This window comes from Carettochelys insculpta, chromosome 4, assembly GCF_033958435.1.
Source record: "Carettochelys insculpta isolate YL-2023 chromosome 4, ASM3395843v1, whole genome shotgun sequence".
NCBI classification, from domain to species: domain Eukaryota; kingdom Metazoa; phylum Chordata; order Testudines; family Carettochelyidae; genus Carettochelys; species Carettochelys insculpta.
Window position 1 is genome coordinate 85,117,561 of NC_134140.1, and position 18,729 is coordinate 85,136,289.

General features: G+C 38.3%; 1 protein-coding gene and 1 pseudogene across 3 annotated transcripts in view; one reads left to right on the plus strand and one right to left on the minus strand.

The window, feature by feature from the left end:
• Window positions 1-18,729, plus strand: part of NR3C2 (nuclear receptor subfamily 3 group C member 2) — a 313,415-nt gene that overhangs the window by 168,519 nt on the left and 126,167 nt on the right. For 2 of the 3 annotated variants that reach the window (XM_074993201.1, XM_074993199.1), the window contains exon 3: window positions 9,261-9,412. In XM_074993201.1, the coding sequence (XP_074849302.1) occupies window positions 9,261-9,412 (152 nt within the window). The remainder of the gene's footprint in view (window positions 1-9,260; window positions 9,413-18,729) is intronic. The other variant, XM_074993200.1, reaches the window with a different exon arrangement.
• On the minus strand, window positions 15,528-15,773 carry LOC142012622 (transcription initiation factor IIA subunit 2 pseudogene; annotated as a pseudogene).

Sequence of the window (18,729 nt, forward strand, 5' to 3'; positions counted from 1 at the left end):
GGGTGTGGCCTCAGAGGGAATGGAGTGCATGGGCAGGGCAGCAGATAGGAATGGCTTATGCATATGTCCTCATTTTTTTTCTTTTGAAAAGGCGGTCCATCCTAGTGTCTTACTAGTCAGAGCAAAACCAGCACCTGAGAGTTAACCTGTAACTCCAGCCAGGTCATATAAGCTAGATAGGAGGCACCACTAACCTAGGGTGATGAAAGGATTGTGCCTGTGGACTGGAGGGGCTTTAGGAGCAACCTCTGAATGGCTGTGTCTACACTTGAGAGTTTTGCCCACAGAAGGGGCCTTCTGTCAACATATCTCAGGGGGCGTCTATACACACAAAGCATTCTGTCGACAGAGTCTCAACTGAGCTCTACATTTGTGTCAACAGTGTTGTCCCTCGAAAATCTGAGGAATAACGCTTCTGTCGACAGAGTTCTGTCAAAAGAAGTGCGGTGCAGATATCTCTGTTGACTGAGAGGGCTTCCGGTTCACCAGGCAGCCCTGTTTGCAAAGCTTCTGGTCAGCCATTCTGTTGACATAGGGCAGAGCAGTCAGGCTGCTCTCCGTGGACAGAGCAGATTGCTCTGTTGATTTGCTTTTGTGTGTAGATGCACTCTGTTGACTGGCGAACTTATTTGTAGCCCCAAAAGTCTTCATTGCAAACAGTTCTGAATTGTGAAATTACAAGTGAATCTCTGAGAATAAATTGGTGAGACAGAAGGAGGCTACTGCCAAGATACATTTTTGAAATGCTCTCAGTCTTATATCTTTTGACTGTTTGGTTTTGGTGGGAATAAGGGAATTCTAGCTCCTTTCAGCTTTAGTTCAGTAAAAACATTATTCTTACAGTTGTAACCTTCATCCACATTCTTTGTGCCAGTTTTTGTAGATTATTGGAATTTACAGCAGAAAAAAGGAATAGACAATTATGCTGAACCAAACATGTAAGGAATAATGTACATTTAAAAAAAAATCTTAAATTGGAGCAAGTCAGTTCAGGTTCAGCATTATAATTTGAAGGCAAGCATTCCAAACAAGCTTATCACCAAGGAGGAAAGGTTTGTTAAATTGTATTTCTGTGTGTTGTATCTGGTTTGAGAAGAATAACAACCCATTTAATCAGCTTTTAAAATGGTGGATTGTCTATGATTTTGTTGACTCTTCTTTACAAAATCTGTTCTTTTTAATTAACATTCCATATAAATATTACTTCGGCCAACTTGCAGAGACACAAATGAGTTTGATGGCAGTGGTTAGTTAAGGTCACTATTTAACCACAGCCATTTACACCGCTGAAAACATTAAAGGAGGATTATTCTTATTCATATATTCGATCTCTCTAAGCAGCCATTTTAGAAAGCTGTAAGCAGATAGATATACATTTGAAATTACAGCTGCTTCATAGGTCCCTGGAAAACCCTACACTTATAAGAGTCATAGAATAGAGTATGCTTTTATCTGTTGTGCTCAACTCCTCCAATGTTCTGCTTCGAGTGCTTGCTCAGATCTGTGTGAGTGAAGTATGTGCACGCATGGATGCATGGCTGTTGGAAAATTTTTCCCTAGTTACTACCAGTCAGGTCTGCTGGGGATCCCCCTGGGGGAATGAGTGGTTCCATCTTTTTAACATTACTAGACTTACTAACTAGATCATTTAGCTACCTTAGTCACCAGCTCTGCTTTATGTCAGTGTAATAATGATTGTTAATGTTAAAATTAGACTTAAGTGAATATACAGTGTTATAGAATCATAGTACACTAGGACTGGAAGGGACCTCAAGAGGCCATTGAGTCCAGCCCCCTGCCCCAATGGCAGGACCAAGTTCTATCTAAACAGTCCCTGATAGACATCTATCTAACCTGTTCTTAAGTATCTCCAGCGATGAAGGTTCCACAGCCTCCCTTGGCAATTTATTCCACTGTTTGACCGCCCTGACAGTTAAGAACTTTTTCCTAATGTCCAACCTAAACCTCCCTTGCTGCAGTTTAAGCCCGTTGCTTCTTGTTCTAGCCTCAGAGGCCAAGAAGAACAAGTTTTCTCCTTCCTCCTTATGACTCCCTTTTAGATACCTGAAAACCGCTATCATGTCTTCCCTCAATCTTCTCTTTTCCAAACTAAACAAGCCCAATTCTTTCAATCTTTTTTCATAGGTCACATTCTCTAGACCTTTAATCATTATTGTCATTCTTTTCTGGACCCTCTCTAGTTTCTCCACATCTTTTTTGAACTGCGGTGCCCAGAACTGGACACAATACTCCAGCTGAGGCCTAACCAGCGCAGAGTAGAGTGGAAGAATGACTTCTCGTGTCTTGTTCACAACACACCTGTTAATGCATCCCAGAATCATGTTTGCTTTTTTTGCAACAGCATCACACTGTTGACTCATATTTAGCTTGTGGTCCACTATAATCCCTAGATGCCTTTCTGCTGTATTCGTTCCTAGACAGTCTCTCCCCATTCTGTATGTGTGAAACTGATTGTTCCTTCCCAAGTGGAGCACTTTGCATTTGTCCTTATTAAACTTCATCCTGTCTGTCTCAGACCATTTCTCCAATTTATCCAGATCATTTTGAAATGATGACCCTATCCTCCAAAGCAGTTGCAACCCCTCCCAACTTGGTATCATCTGCAAACTTAATAAGCGTACTTTCTATGCCAATATCTAAATCATTGATGAAGACATTGAACAGAACCGGTCCTAACACAGACCCCTGCGGAACCCCACTTGTTATACTTTTCCAGCAGGATTGAGAACCATTAAGAACTACTTTCTGGGTGCAGTTATCCAGCCAATTATGTATCCACCTTATAGTAGCCTCATCTAAATTGTGTTTGCCTAGTTTTTTGCTAAGAATGTCATGAGACCGTATCAAATGCTTTACTAAAGTCTAGGTATAGCACATCTACCGCTTCTCCCCTATCCACAAGGCTCGTTATCCTATCAGATTAGTTTGACAAGATTTATTCTTTACAAACCCATGCTGGCTGTTTCCTATTACCTTACCACATTCCAAGTGCTTGCAGATGATTTCTTTAATTACCTGCTCCATTATCTTTCCTGGTACTGAAGTTAAGCTGACTGGCCTGTAGTTTCCTGGGTTATTCTTATTCCCCTTTTTATAGATGGGCACTATATTTGCCCTTTTCCAGTCTTCTGGAATCTCTCCTGTCTCCCATGATTTTCCAAAGATGGTAGGTAAAGGCTCAGATACCTCCTCCATCAGCTCCTTGAGTATCATATTCACTCTTTTTAGAGCAGAGATTCCCAAACTTTTGTTGTTGTATCTTCAACATGTCCCATATGTGGCTGTTCAGCATGTCCCATATGGAGCCAAGATTGGAGCCTGCAATGTGGGTGATAAAAGGCCTAAAAATAGGCATTATGTTGGGGTGGAGGGTGGGGATAGTTGACTATAAATCACCAAATCAAGAAGTGGTGGATTAACCATTTCTAAAATGACAATAACAAATACCCATAGCACACAACCTGGTGGATACGGGGGATTTTAAGTACCCAGACAGATGCTGGGAAAGTAATTTGACAAAACAAAAAATTTCCAGTAAGTTCTTGGAATGTATTGGGAACAATTTTTTGTTCCAGAAAGTGGAGGAAGGAACCAGAGGGACAGCCATCTTCAACAAGATTCTGACCTAGGGTACCAGCTACAGCAATCTCAGAGCCATTAGTAATTATCATTCAGAACTTCTGGAGGATCAAGAAAAACAGTATCAGAGGGGTAGTCACATTAGTCTGCATCCACAAAAACAATGAGAAGTCCTGTGGCACCTTACAGACTAACAGATTTATTGGTGCATAAGCTTTTGTGGGCAAAGACTCACTTTGTCAGACCCACTTTGTCCACAAATGACCCACAAAAGTTTATGCTCCAATAAATCTGTTCATTTATAAAAAGAAGACAAGTATCTTTTAAAAAGTGGACCTGGGGAACTGTAGACCAGTAAGACTAATTGGAATACCTGGAAAAGATAGTGGAGCAAAACTATTAAACAATCAGTTTGTAAACATCTGGAGGGTAATAGGGTTATGAGGACTAATCAACATTGATTTGTTAAGAACAAGTCATGCGAACTAATCTAATTTCCCTCTTTGTTAGGATTATTGACCTAGGGAAATGCAACATAGATAAAAATACAAGGTGGATGCATAATTACATGAAAATCCATACTCAGAGAGTAGTGATCGGTGGTTTGCTGTCAAATAGGGAGGGTGTACCTTTTGGGGTTAGTCCTGGATCTCGTACTTGTCAATATTTTTATTAATGACTTTGATGATGGAACAGAGAAAGTATGATTATAAAATTAATAGGTGACATAAAGCTGAGAGGGATTGCAAGCCCTTTAGAGGACAGGTTTACAATTTAAATTGATCTTGACAAATTGGTCAACAAGATGAAATTAAATAAAAAGAACTGAAAACTACTTCACCTTGGAGGGAAAAGTCAAGTGTACAAATAGAAAATGGGGAATAACTGGATACATGCTAGTACTGCTGAAAAGCATCTGAATATGAGTTATCAAAGTGGTTCTGGGGTGTGTTAACATAAATGCAAGACACAAGAGGCAATTGTCATGCTGTGTTTGGCACTGGTGAGGTCCCAGGTGGAAAACTGTTGTATCCAGTTCTGGGCACCACAGTTTAGGAAAGATGTGGACAAACTGGAAGGAGTCCACAGGAGAGCAATAAAAAGGGCAAAAGTTCTAGAAAACCTGACTTATGAGGACAAATTTGAAACCTGGGCATGTCCAGTCTTAAGAAAAGACGACTGGGAGGAGAATGGTGATGGCCTTCCAATATATTAAGGGCTGTTATAAAGAGAGAGGTGATCGGTTACATTCGGTGTAGACTGAAGGTAGGACAAAAAGCAATGGGCTTAGTCTGTAGCAAGGGGAATTCAGGATATATGTTAGGACAAACTTTTTAACTGTTAGGTAGGTAAGCTCAATAGGCTTCCAAGGGAGGGCATCAGTCACCATCGCTAAGAGCTTTTAAACACAAGTTGGACAAGCACCTTTTGCGGATGGTCTAGGGTTATTTGGGCCAGCCACTGCAGAGGGGGCTAGACATGGTGACTTCTTGAGATCCCTTTTAGCTGTGTGTGTGTGCGCAATGTGTAGTGCTGTTAGAACCCCAGCTACCTCGACTGGCGTTTCATGGGCTTGCATTTAGGAAATGTCCCTTCCTTGTCCATTTTATGCATGTGTTTGACAAGTGGCCAAAACAGTGCCATCATGTGGATTCCAAGTACAGCTGTGGTCATGGAGGAGTGAAGGGGAGAGATCTTGTGAGTCTGCATGGTTCCTGTGAGAAGTGGCCAGTAGCAGGGTTGTAGCGCTGCTAGTACAGAGCCTGTGCAATGAGGATCCTAAAATAACCTTTTTCCCCCCTACCGTGCCCAATAGACAACCAATATTTTGCATTATATTTGTTGTTTATCCCTGAATATTGACTCTCAAATTAATGTTTGTTTGCATAATGGGGTGTTAATGAAAACCAAATTGAAAATCAGTTTTATTTGCAACCTTGCTAATGTCCTCTTTCAGCAAAGTAATCAAGCATGTGAGTAGTCTGACTTCAACGTGCAAAGTTAAGCAGAAGCACAAGCCTTTGTAGGTTCAGGTGCAAGTTAGCAATTTTTCTTTGACATTGTGTGTTTTTCAGGAAGATTAAATGTATTGCATCCGTATCCACATATAACTTATTCATATTTAGAATAGGATTTTGGAGAGAAAAAAAGTATCTGTTTAGCCAAGCAAAGTCTGTGGTAAAACTCCTACCCTTCTTTGGTAATTTCATTTTCCATTTGATCAGACTATCATTTCCCTCCAAAGAGTTCATTACCTAGGCAAATCCATTTTTGCTGTCTCTTGATCTGTACAGATAGCAAACTTTGCCAAATCATATGTGGCTCTAAGAGCTAAACTGGTTTTCTTTCTAGAAGAGCTAAGCGTGATCTAGTGTTATAAGCAATCAACTGGACTAAATATCTAATGCTAACTATTAAACCTTTCACCTTATAGCTTTCCATGAATTTCTTCACCAGTGTGATCTCATAATCACAATTCTTTCTACAGTATCATTTTTGCTGGCATGAGCACATGGATTGTAGTATATGGCAGACTGACAAGAAAAGGAGAATAACATCCTTGTTCATCTAATTTATAATAGAGGGAGAAACACAAGTAGGAGAATTCAAAGGCAAATGCAGTTTCAAGTTGAATGTACTTGAGTTCCTGATTTAGAAATATTATGCTTATTTTTATTCTTATATTGTTTGTTTCTTTCAATAAATATAAAATCTGATCGCTTAAGTAATAGTTGGCTGAAAAATTTAGAAATATACTTCTGTGGAGTGAAATGTTGAATATTTGGCCCTGAATTTTTAAAAGTGCTTGTTGCAGTAGTCTTGTTTCTCATGGTTAAGTCAAGTCATCGAGGAAAAACTTGACAACTTGATTATAAGAGTGCTTTAGGAGGAAAAAGTGTAACCATATGTGCACCCCTGTTGAGTAAGAAATAGCTTCCGTGAACAGAATGATTGAATTCAAAGTTAGCAGTATGAGTGGCAGTAAACTTTTAGAAGGGATCACTTTTATACATTTTCTGTGTTAAACATACAACAGTAGCTACTGTATGATGTAATTTAACATTGTTTTACAAACAATAAAAGTGAAAGAGTGAGGTGCAGGAACAAACAAAACTTTATTTTAAATCAAGTATTATTCAATTATAATCTAATCCTGACCAAACTATCACTGAAATGGGAGCTTTGGGAGGAGTGAAATGGGAGGAATCCACAGTTAAATGTACAGTAGATATAAGCTTTAGATAAGATATAAGACTCTACTTAGTAGGTAAACACTGTTTGAGTATGTAGAATTCATCATGAACCAATCATTGTCCTACTTGGTCTCCTTTTGCTTTTCTCCTAGTAAATCCAGTAATTTCAAATGAATTGTTAGAACTAGTTGGGAGCTGATTTCACCTCACAGAAAGTTTGAAGTTTTCAACACAAAAAGTTAAAAGTATTTTGGCTGAAAATGAAAATATTTTAATTCTGAAATGTCACTCTGCGTTGTGAGAATGTAATTCCAGTGTCTCATGCTCCTGTATAGGCCAGTTTCCTTATCAGGTTATATATGCCATGATACACTGCCGTCTTCCCAGAGGGAAGACACTGCATCCTAGCATTCACATACCATGGTGCGTCATGGAGGTAAAATCTGCCTGGACAGCTCAGGCACCCTACAGAGTGGGACAGCAGTGTTTGAGAGTAAACATATTTTGTTCCAGCCAAAATCTAGGTTTTGTTTTTTGTTTTTTTTTTTAAAATCAAAATATTTTTAGTTTTCATGGAATTTTGACAAACAATTGAAATAGAGAACTTTTTGCCAAAAGAATATTTAGTTCAAATTGCCAGTTTTTCATCAAGAAACTTGTTCTTAAAAGAAATTTTCAACCAGTCCTATTCATTATTGAAACAGATTGTATATCCAACTATAATGTTTGAAAATATTTAGTTATAAGTGCAGCTTTGTTTATTTAGTCTACTCAAGGTTTATTAAAATGACCATTATACTTTCTCTGCTATTAGAGGTGGATATATTGCTGACTAGAATTTTAGCAAAATGTGTTTTTAATTCAGGCACGTTTGTCAGGGCTTTATTGTCTTTATTACAAATGAAATATTGCCATCACCCGACAATTATCAGAAAGTGTTATATTGTTATATAATGAGTGTATCAATTGCATAATGAGTACTAAACCTAACAGAGGCAAGACTGCAGGGGCAATATTATTTCTAGTGTTGTGATTAATAGCTAAGTGCTGAGATTTAAAAGGCATAGGGGTTTAGATGCCAAAGCGGTAGGAACCAGTAGAGTCCTGGGCTCTGCTCTAATTTGAGCCGCTGACATTAATGATGTGACTTTGGATAAATCCCTGGACCTCCTTATGGCTCATTCAGTGAAGCTGTAAATATAGAGAAAGTTGAACTACACGGATAATAAATGTGCATAAAATATTGCCATGAATTAAAAATCCCGGAGTACTCTTCTGTTTCACGGTGCAGAACAAATAATTATACATTTTTGGACTTGAGAATGTTAGAAAATAATTTTTTTGCTGTTGATATCAAATTGTCCAGCTGTTATAGAATATCATTTTTGCAGATATGTGCAACTTTGAAACAGTATGGCTATTTGGAACTCAATCTTAAATTTTTTGTAATTACTTTTTAGTTTACTCTTGTTATTGATTGACAGCATTAAAGGTAGTGAGCATGTGAGAAGGCCAGTTACTCATGCCATGGGATATTATGAGATATACGATGAGATATTAGAGGCGAGATTTTGCCTGGCCATAGGTATACAGTAGTGGCAGATAGATCCAGAAGCCTTCCTTATTCTTAAGTCATAGCTCCTCTTGAGCACAAGAAATGCACTGAATTAGCTCTGCCAGTTGCACAAGCTTTTCCTGAAGGAGATGATGCATTTCCAGACCAGCAAGCACAGCTGATTCCAAGTACTCTTGAAGCACAGCTCCCCTTAGGGAATGCCTCAAGATTGCCATCTACTGAGGGTTGTGCATAAATCCCCAGTTCAGTCCCAAGCCACCAGGTATCACAAATGTTGTTGAGCTATAAATCATATGCAAAATTGACACCCTGAAATGAAGTTTAAATAGAAACATAGATGATTCTCACATTACAATAGTTTGATTTCCCATTCAGGTATTCTCACCTTCATATCACTCGGAGGGTAGCTCTATTAGTCTGTGTCTTTGCAAAACAAAGCAAGCAGTCCTGTAGCACCTGAAAGACTAACCATTTTATTTTTTAGGTAATAAGATTTCGTAGATAAGACTGATGAAGAGGGTCCTACCCACGAAAGCTCATTACCTAATAAATAAAATTGTTAGTCTGTAAGGTGCTATCGGACTGCTTGCTTCTTACCACTGTGGGAGTGAACCGCATCCACTCTGATTTAATTAGCACAGATGTAACACTCCCATCTCTGTATTGCTTCTTTTAATTTTTCCTCTTAAGTATCTGAGGAAGTGAGTTGTAGTTCATGAAAGCTTATGTCCTAATAACCTAATTAGTTTGTTAGTCTTTAAAGTACCTACGAACCTGAAGAATGGGTTTGAAATATAACAGTGTATATGTAGTTTCTAGCTTTGCCTCCATAACTTTACATTATGACAAGTGTGATTTGAAATATTCACTGTTTCTTTATTTTCCTCCAGCTCCTCACTTAGAAGTGTAACAACTGGATCCTCGAGACCTTCCAAAGTATGTTTGGTGTGCGGGGATGAGGCATCTGGATGTCATTACGGGGTGGTTACTTGTGGCAGTTGCAAAGTTTTCTTCAAAAGAGCAGTGGAAGGTAAATGTTCATGTGGGTGCTTCTTTTATTCACTTTCTGATGTTATGTTTTCATTATTAATTCTGCAGTTTTGTTAGTAATACAAAAATGTTTCACTTAACTGAGCAGTAAGAAAAAAATTCTAGGCATTTTCAAGATAATTTACAATTTAAACAATTTTATTTACATACACCAAAGCAGCTTCTTATCCTTCCACCTCACAACCCCTGCAGCTCTTCTGTTAGCATATAGAAAATAATTTTATTTGGCCACAAATATACCCAAACCTTTCAAGAACTGTACAAGAGTTTTGGAAGCATCCCACTGTGCTTCAGAGTTCTATTATTACAATAGCATGCAGATGTTATGCTACAATCAGGCTTATGCAGGTCAACTATATAACTATAGACAAATGTGCTTAGAACTCATTAATACAGACCCACTTTCCCCAAGAGAGAGGGTGCTAAAAGACCAATGAATCCTAGTGAAAAAGCCTGGAACAGAATATCTCAAATTAGTTAGAGGTAAATGTTGGTGGTCTACACCTGCATTGAAGTGTTTTCTCTCCAAGACAACATTTTAATTGGTATTTTAAATATGACATTTCCATTACCAAGTGAATATTTGGGTTCTTTTTTTTTTATGCTACCTAGTGCACAAAGGGAGTTGCCAGGGCACCTCTGAGAGAATTCATGGGGATACCACCTTGAGTGCCACAGGAGCTTGGTTTTGCCTCATTAATTGGTTTGAAGTCTGAATAAAATAAAAGGCTGTTTACAAACTTTCTATAAATGTAAATTATTTCCAAGTGGCAGATAGATGTTATATTTTCACTAACACAGGGGATTAAGGACCAGAGCTGTGTTGCTTAAGAGAACATGTGGAGTTTTTTGTTAACTGTTTAGCTGCAGCAAATAAGCTTGTGATTTAATAGGCTGCTCTTCTAGTGACTATGACTTCTTTTGTACACAAGAGACCTATCATAAGGTAGGAAATCTATTCTGCGCAGCACCCAGCTAGATCCAGGGAGAGTGGGGGGAGAGTAGACACAGACTAAAGAGCTGTGTTGTTAATCATATGATTAAGTTCTTTCTGTGGACCTTAGATTGATTTTTTTTTTTTTGATGTTATGGTAGCAAAATGGATCTGTACCTGTGTTGACTAGACTCATGGGGCTGAGAGAATTTTTCATTGAAGTCAAGTCTTCATGTGAGATCCGCCTTCTGTAGTCAAAAGTTACCCTCCTAACTGAAACAACCATGCTGGGTTAGGAATGAATTCATCACTTTACAAAGCATTCAAGAACTCATCTTGGAATTTTTGTCAAATAGTTGTGACATGTTGGGCCTGATACTTTAGTCTATTACCTTCTGGGCTTTGTTTTTAGCTGCTAGTTTTCCTACTGTCTAAATTGGAGGATTGAAATTTGTGGTACTGGATGACAATTTATTTTTACCATAAAATCTTAGGGATGGGCATTACAGAGGTTACAATAAATCCACCATAGCAATAATGTTTGAAGCAGTACCGTACTTCCTTAGTTTCTGCCTACATATTCCCATCCCAGTAAGTGTCTGCTCACTTCTAATTTAGTATAAAATGCCACTAAAATGAATGTTTCAAGCTATGGGTATAACTTTAAGTTTCTGACATCTTGGTATGCTTATTTGATGGCTTTCCTTATCCCTTCATACACTTCTAAGGAAAAGTGAGGAGGTACCAGGGGACTGAGATTTGGATTTCAAGTCACAGAAACCAAACTTTTTGTGGGGAAAAAAAATCTTACATTTATTGGAAATTAATACTAAAATGTGGGTAGAAGTAATCAGTGAATTGTCAGCAGACAGAGTTTACTTGGTAAACTGAAATATATTTGTCCTACATGTGAAAGACGAAGAGTAGAAACTTGATTTTTTAATGGCTGTTTCACTCACTCACAGTATAAAGGATTGTTATTTGCAGTAAAATTGTAGAATTTTTCAGTAATTATTAAGTTTGTTCTGCATAATTTGGAAATGTAATTCATTTTTTAAGACTTCTCAGACTTTCAAAGATGCATGTGTTTAACTTCACAGACTTCATTAGGACTACTTAAAAGGCACAAAGTTCAGGATGTATATAAATTTCTTGACTACTGTTGATGAAAAATTACATTTACCATTTTATTTCTAGAATAATTATAGGCCTTAAAATACAGTATTTTAGTGATACACCCTAAAAATACCTAAAATAGGCATTTGCTTAGCGCACAACTATTGCGTAAAGTTAAATGAAGGGCTTTTTTGTGGGTGGAGGTGCATGCAGTAGAAAATGCAAATAAATGAGTGTCAGAAAGCAAGCTTTGAAAAGTGTACCAAACATGTATTAATTTATCATTGCCTGAAGAGCTACTCCATTGTTGTTTTTAAAAAAGCTGATTTAAAATGCACCTCATGTGACAAATTTGAGACAGATGCACAACAAAAATGTGTCTATTTACATATATTAGTTTGAGGAATTCCTTAACTTTATTGAAATTTGTATTAATCTTGCTGGTTTATATCTCTGTGAAGATGTATGCAAGAATGTGCAATAACTCTGTGTAAGGTATGTAGAGAGTAGGAAGTATGATATTGGATATGTTATTTGTGGAAGTACCACTCAGTGTTTCTTAGTTAAACTTGTGTTTTTGACTTAAAGCCGGAATTAGAGCACTTCTCTCTATGTGAAGAATATAACACTCTTCCACTGTTTAGCCTCTGAGTGAATTTTCTGAGAATTTACAAATAGCTTGGCTAACTACTGTGAGGTAAAATTAATATTAAAATGATCCTTTATTTAGAATTCAGTGTTTCCTTTCACTAAAATGATCATAATAATTGAATAATGATGATGTGTTAATATCTGCTTATAGTTCACACTCACAGAACTCTTTGTACCTGGGTTATATCTGAAGCTTATTTTTTTTTAAGGTCAGTGAACATTTCCCTCGCCCCTCCATTATTTTTATGTTGAATGTTCTTGAGTAAAGAGTGACAAATTCCACTAAGAAGAACTGCACTCTTTCAAAATGGCTGACATCTTCAGTTTTTATTAGTCAGACATAAGCCACAGGTTGATGTTCACAAAAATTATCTGCAAGCTTCACTCTGTGCATCACTACGTGATGGTGGCTGTTTTTGAAGAGGTCAGCTCTTCATGAGTTCCCATGAAAGAAAAGATTCTTATGTGCTAGACTCTTCTTAAGAATAACCATTTCATTTAGTTAATGGGGAAAACTACCATAAATCCTAAATATTTCTTTGAAAGCTGCCTAGTATACTAGGTATATTTAACAAAGATGATGGAAAGGGGCAAGTAGCGGGGGCATTCAGAAGTGATGAGAGAGGTCTTCAGAGTTAGCATACACATGGGAATGAAGGAAGCAAGGTGGAAGAGGCTGGAGAAATTTGAAAGGTGGGAGAGGGAGGGAAAGTAGGTCATATGCTTTCAATATTCCCTACTGCATTTTGATTTACTCTGGTTTAAAGTAGGTAGGTCAAAGTACACTAGAGCAGTTTCAGTGCATGGCAGTAGGTCCACATAGATATTTAGTCTGTGGCATGTAGGGGCCATTTCCACTCCACCTTGCCACAAACTAAGTATTTACATAGATAAGCCCTGCATGTTAAGGTTTTGGGATTTTTATGCCCATGCTCTGTTTTAGTTTGTCTGAACTCCAGAGGGCTGTCTCTCAGTAGAACTGTATCACTTCTAATGCTTCCATGGAATACTTATCTGCTGTGGGCCACACTAGAGAGAGTATCACAAGCCTTTATTTCTCATGCTATACTGAATATTTGCTGACTTCTTAAGGTGAAAGATTTAGTTGCTCAGATCAGAGAAGTTCATCTTGCTTTCTGATTAAATTAGCGCATACCTTCATTTCCTTTAAATTGCAAGTCATGATTTTTCATAAATTTCAGACTTCTCACATGATGCCCTGAACACGGTGTCTGTAAACCAGTGTTCAGTGGCCTCATCATTAGAGAGAGGTAATTTTAGCCACAAAATATAAATCTTGTTGTGCCATTTAAAAGATGAAGACTTAAGTGAAAGGCAATTGAAAATTCTAGAGTCATATTACTATTTTACCAGAACTTCAATCCCTTGTCTTCATGCTCTTAAACTCAAGGAACTTCTAGGTAAGGTCCCCTGGGAAGAAAGCTAAAGAAAAAGGGAGTTAGAGAGCAGGCATCTTCTGAAGGAAATATTAATGGCAAAAATGCAGACTATCCGCATGCAAAGCAAAGGTGGGAAAAACAAAGAGGCAAAGATGGCTCCATCATGAGTTTTTTAATAACCCAAAAGGAATCCTACAGAAAAGTGGAAATGTGCACAAATTGATAAGGAGTATAAAAGTATAGCACAATCCTGAAGGACTTGTTGATGGTGGTGTATACATTAGAAGTAAGAGAGGCAAAGGTAAGTCTTATATTTAGTGGGTAAAGAGAGGTAATAACTGACATCAAGAAGGCTGAGATGGTTAATGACTATATTGTTTCAGTCATGAGGTTAATGGTAAATAGACGTTTACCACAACTGATGTTAATGGGGAGAAAACACAAGGCAAAACAGAGAAAGATAAGGTTGAAGAACATTGAGGTAGGTTAGATGTATTTATGTCAGCAGGGCCTGATTAAATTCTTCATAAGGGAATTAAGGAACTTGCTGAAACAATCCCCAAACTGTTGGCAAGTGTTTTTGAGAACTCCTGGAGGATAGATGAAGTCCCAGAAAAAGTAAGACAGATGTAGTACCTGACATTCACAAGGGGAAGAAAGGGGACTTAGGAGATTATAGACTAGTCAGCCTAACCCATGGACAGCAACAGGTAAGCAGAGATAAACAATGGTATAGAGCAAGGGTCAGCAACCTTTCCAAGGTGGAGTGCCAGAATTTGGCTTTTTGACCTCTATATACAGTCTGAGTGCCAGTGATACTTTTTAAAGTCACTAATAGTCCTACTTAACAACAGCTTCTTTAATAAATACATTAAGATGCAGAGCTTTACCGTTTAGGTGGTGGGTGGTTGCATTAGCTGGTCTTTTGTTAACCCACAGGCACAGGCTTTGTGTAAGCTCCCAGCTGCATGGGGGAGGAGGGGCAGGGCTGAGCACCCACCGCATGTGCTGATGAAAATTGGCTCATGTGCCTCTCTTGGCACCTGTGCCAGGGGTTGCTGACCCCTCCTTTATATTATTGTGGGCCTTTGTTTTCCCCTGGCTTCCTGAAACAGTTAAAAACAGTCAATGCTCTGACTGTCCAGGGGTAAAATTTCAAAGGCTGGGTGTCTGATAGAGGTGTATGAATGCCAAACCAAACCAAACCAATTCAGTAAACAAATTTTCATTTAGAACACACGTGAAATAGTTTTGGTATTCTTGATAAAGCAAAAATCATACATGTAGAACTAAATGGTTTGAATGTAACTTGAAATTACATTTCAAAATGAAGTGTCAGCATTTTCTAAGCATAATGTCAATTTGAATTATTGCACTTGAAAAATGAAGTTTTGAAACAAAACGTTACATTTGGCATTTTCCCAATTTTTTTCAGCCAAAATTATTCACTGAATTGTTTTAGCTAAATTTCTGTTCACTGAGGGGAAAAAATAATCACACCACTCTGATATCTTTCTAAGTGGATTCGGAAACTTTTCAGTTCTTCCTACCCTCCTGTCAACTGCAGATTGCACAAGAAATTCACGTAAGCCAGAAATACAAAGTTACATATGACAAACGTTGATACAAAATTCCAATGAATACTCTACATGCCTGTAGTGTTCAGTACACCTAGGTGTAGTAGTCTCTTGAAATTTCCATGCTTTCCAATCATACCGTGATGTCTGTCTCTTATTAAAGTCGGGATTTCTAGGCTAGAAGAAGGTGAAAAGCGTAACGAACAAGCAGAATGAAATGTCAGAACATTCTTAAAGGCATTGCTTAGTTGGCAAAACTAAACAGACAACATTGATTAGAAGTTTATTAAAAATGTATTTTGATGAATGAGAGAGGCTGAATAAACTGAATTGAAGAGAATTTAAACTGTATTTAACCTGCACCCCCATCACTAGAATAAATTATGTACACAGACCTTTCCTATGCTTCTCTGTGTTCTCCTATTCATTCTACAGTGTTGGAGCCAGTATTTTTCTATCACAGGCTGCAATTTTAATTTCAACTGTTTTCACAAGGTCAGTGACCTCTCTGAATTCACCACTGTTGTATATAAATATCCATATGTTATCTCTAAACCTGTGTGAAATTGAGTCTGATTCTGCCCTATTATGCCAATTAGAATTTTCAGCCTTGACACACTGAAATAGCAGTTGAAGGGCAAGCTGAGGGGTGAGCTGCTGAGAGTGTGTGAACATATCCCGGCTTACCCAAAGGCTGCTTCCTAATGTGGTGTTTCTATATAGCTGATATTCCAGGGCTTATAACTGCAAAATAAAGATTTTACTGATCATCCGTGGTTTCAAAAGTGCCACTGGATTTCAGCTTTTCATGGAAAGAGGAAGTATCCCTCTCCACCCTTCCTCCCTGGCAGGCAACAATGCCGCGTGGGGGTAATGCCTTGTGTTATTTCCTCCCCCTAACCAGCTGCAGTAGCTGAAACCTCATGAGGCTGATGGGGAAAACGGAGCCAGAAATGGCAACAGCTGCATGCCCTCTGGTGCCCCTCCCCCCAAAAGGCAAAGTTTAGCATAAGCAGAGAAAAGATTAATTAAATGCAAAACATTTTACAGTTGGTCATTTACAAGTTGTTGGAAGAAAAAATGTTCTGTTACTGCTATGGATGTGTATGAACTGCATAGCAAAATGCAGAATGAAACTGAAAGCTTGGGAATACCTTAGGTAGACAATACTAATGGAGCATGCTCATTCTGATGCTTTGTTACAGAAAAAAAAACTCCAGCTGATAGTCTTTTTTGTTTTAAGGCTACCAAGGAGTGAGTGAGAATTCTAGGAGCTTCAGTGCCATAGGGAACCAAAAATCAAGGCTGTTAATGGCTAGAAAATTAGAAAAACACTGATGCTTTCACAATAAGTAAATCTAGAAACCTTTAATGATTTTTTTTAATCTCATGCTGAATTTAGTTTTCAATACTTCTGAGAGATTTTAGGCCAGATCAGGTCTTCAACTAGTACTAAAATGTTCAATCGTTTTCTGTAGCTTTAAATGCTGTCCAACTTAAGACTCCAAATTCTGTCTCCCTTTCTTTTGGATGGTAGTTTAATCTGCTCATAAATTTCTGTGGAATAATTCAAGTCATTCCCTTCCCTTTGGCTGAGCTGTCTCTCAGGATCATCCCTAACTTGGTTTTTGGTTTAATTATTTTTGTGAGTGCCATTTCTAAAGAGGTTGTTTCAGGGTTAAAATTTATATTCATAAAGGTATCGTTCTAATGAATGTCTCATGGAATATGATGGTGAGGATATATATATCTTAGGTATTTATATGGCTATCATAACTATAGTTCCTGAGTGTATCACAGTCTTAATATATGTGTCCTCACAGCACCTGTTTGAGGGAGGGTACCACTGTTATTTCCATATTACAGGTGGGGAACTGAGGTGTCAAGAAACTAAGGCCTAGATCATCGGTAGTAGTTAGGCACCTAAAAATCCCACTGACAGTCTCAAAACTGCCAGTCAGCTGCCAGTTAACTTGGTAGAGTTTCTGCCTCTCAGCAATCACAAAGCCAGCTAAGGGCTGACATCCCCAGTTGTTAGCAAGGTGCTTGGAGTCCTAGCTTGATCCGGAGCCCCAAAAGTGGAATCTTACACTGATGGCTGACCAGATAGTTCTGATCTGAACATGCATAAGACCTGATACCTATCAGTCAGATGCTACTGCCGAAAAGTTGGCTGCAGGCCATCAACAGGGTAATGGAACAACATAGCGCCCTCAGAAGGGATATCCGGGGACACAAGGAAATTGTAGAGTGATGTGACTGCAAGTTCCAATTCTGAATCAGACTGTTCATTTAGAGAGAAAGCTGAAGAAGGGTTTGTGTTTAGGTTGTGTGTGAAAATCCAATTTCCAAACCAAAATCAACACAAGGCAAAGTTCTGTATGCACTGTTTGTTCATTGCATTTAGAACAGGATTGGGTGGGAACTTCAGTTTTACAAACTAATACACATAGCTTGGAAAAGGAAGAAGTGTAAAATTATGTTTCTTAAAATGAAGATCTGTTAGAGTCAGCAATCCAAAAATATTTGGAAAAAAAAAACAACCCTGTAGGTTATGAGACAATTTATGGTTTCATTTCTGAATAAGACATGGTGAAACAATTAATTCTTCTCCCAAGTGGCTTCAGTGTATTCCCATTTGTAGAATACATTTTTTTCTTTTGTTGTCTTTGTGGGTACCACTGACCTTTGGAACTTTACAGAAAAGCAGCCCTTTCTTGGACTGGATAAATACCCAGTTACCAGTCGCTTCAGTTTCCTATTTTCAGTGATGACTAGCTGAGGTTATTGAGTCTCCTCTCATGTCAGGAGAAACTCCTGTGTTTGTTGGAGTGTTGCAATTTTAGATAGCTTTCATGTCTTTAAAGTAGATTAGGTAATCTGAGGTACTCTGTCTTTCACATCCCTGGTGAGTGGCCTAGGTACCATATTGTTGGGGCTCACATGTGTGCCTTCTCTCTCTCTCTCTCTCTCTCTCTCTCTCTCCGTATCTTGATGATGAGATGAGAGAGCCAGGTCTAGTGAGTAGGAAATAGGGACTGCTTCTGCTGCCAGGGACTGGGCTACCCAAGCTGCTGACCTAGCTTAGCCACCTACATCCAGCAGAAGATTCAAAGCTTTTATTCCAAGCTCATCTTTTCTGATCCAGGCCCCAAGTTCTGGGGTGAAATCTTGGCTTTTTTGAGCTTGATGGGAAGACACATGCAGACTTCACTAGGGACCAAACTGCCCCTTTTCCCCCTGTAGAAAAAGGATTCCTTTTCTAACAAGTAGCTTAATAATTTTTGTATCTTTGATGCTTGCTTATTTATCTCAAACCGTTCCTGTTCATATTTTGCCATTGCTTTTGTTATTACTGCTTACTATTATTAAACATGTTTATTACAGTAGTGCCTAGGGAACAACCAATATCAGAGCCCATTGTGGTAGGCACTACACAAACACAGAGTAGTAGACAATCCCTGCCCTGAAGAGTTTATAATGTAAATAGACAAAGCAGACCAAGGAGAAAAGGTATCCAGTGTAATGTCAGAAAAAGTGATTTTTCAGGGCATTACCTAAATGGAAAGATGGAGGAGGGAGCCAGAGAGTGCAGTAGTCAAGGCTGAAAAGTTTGAGGGGTGACTGTGGA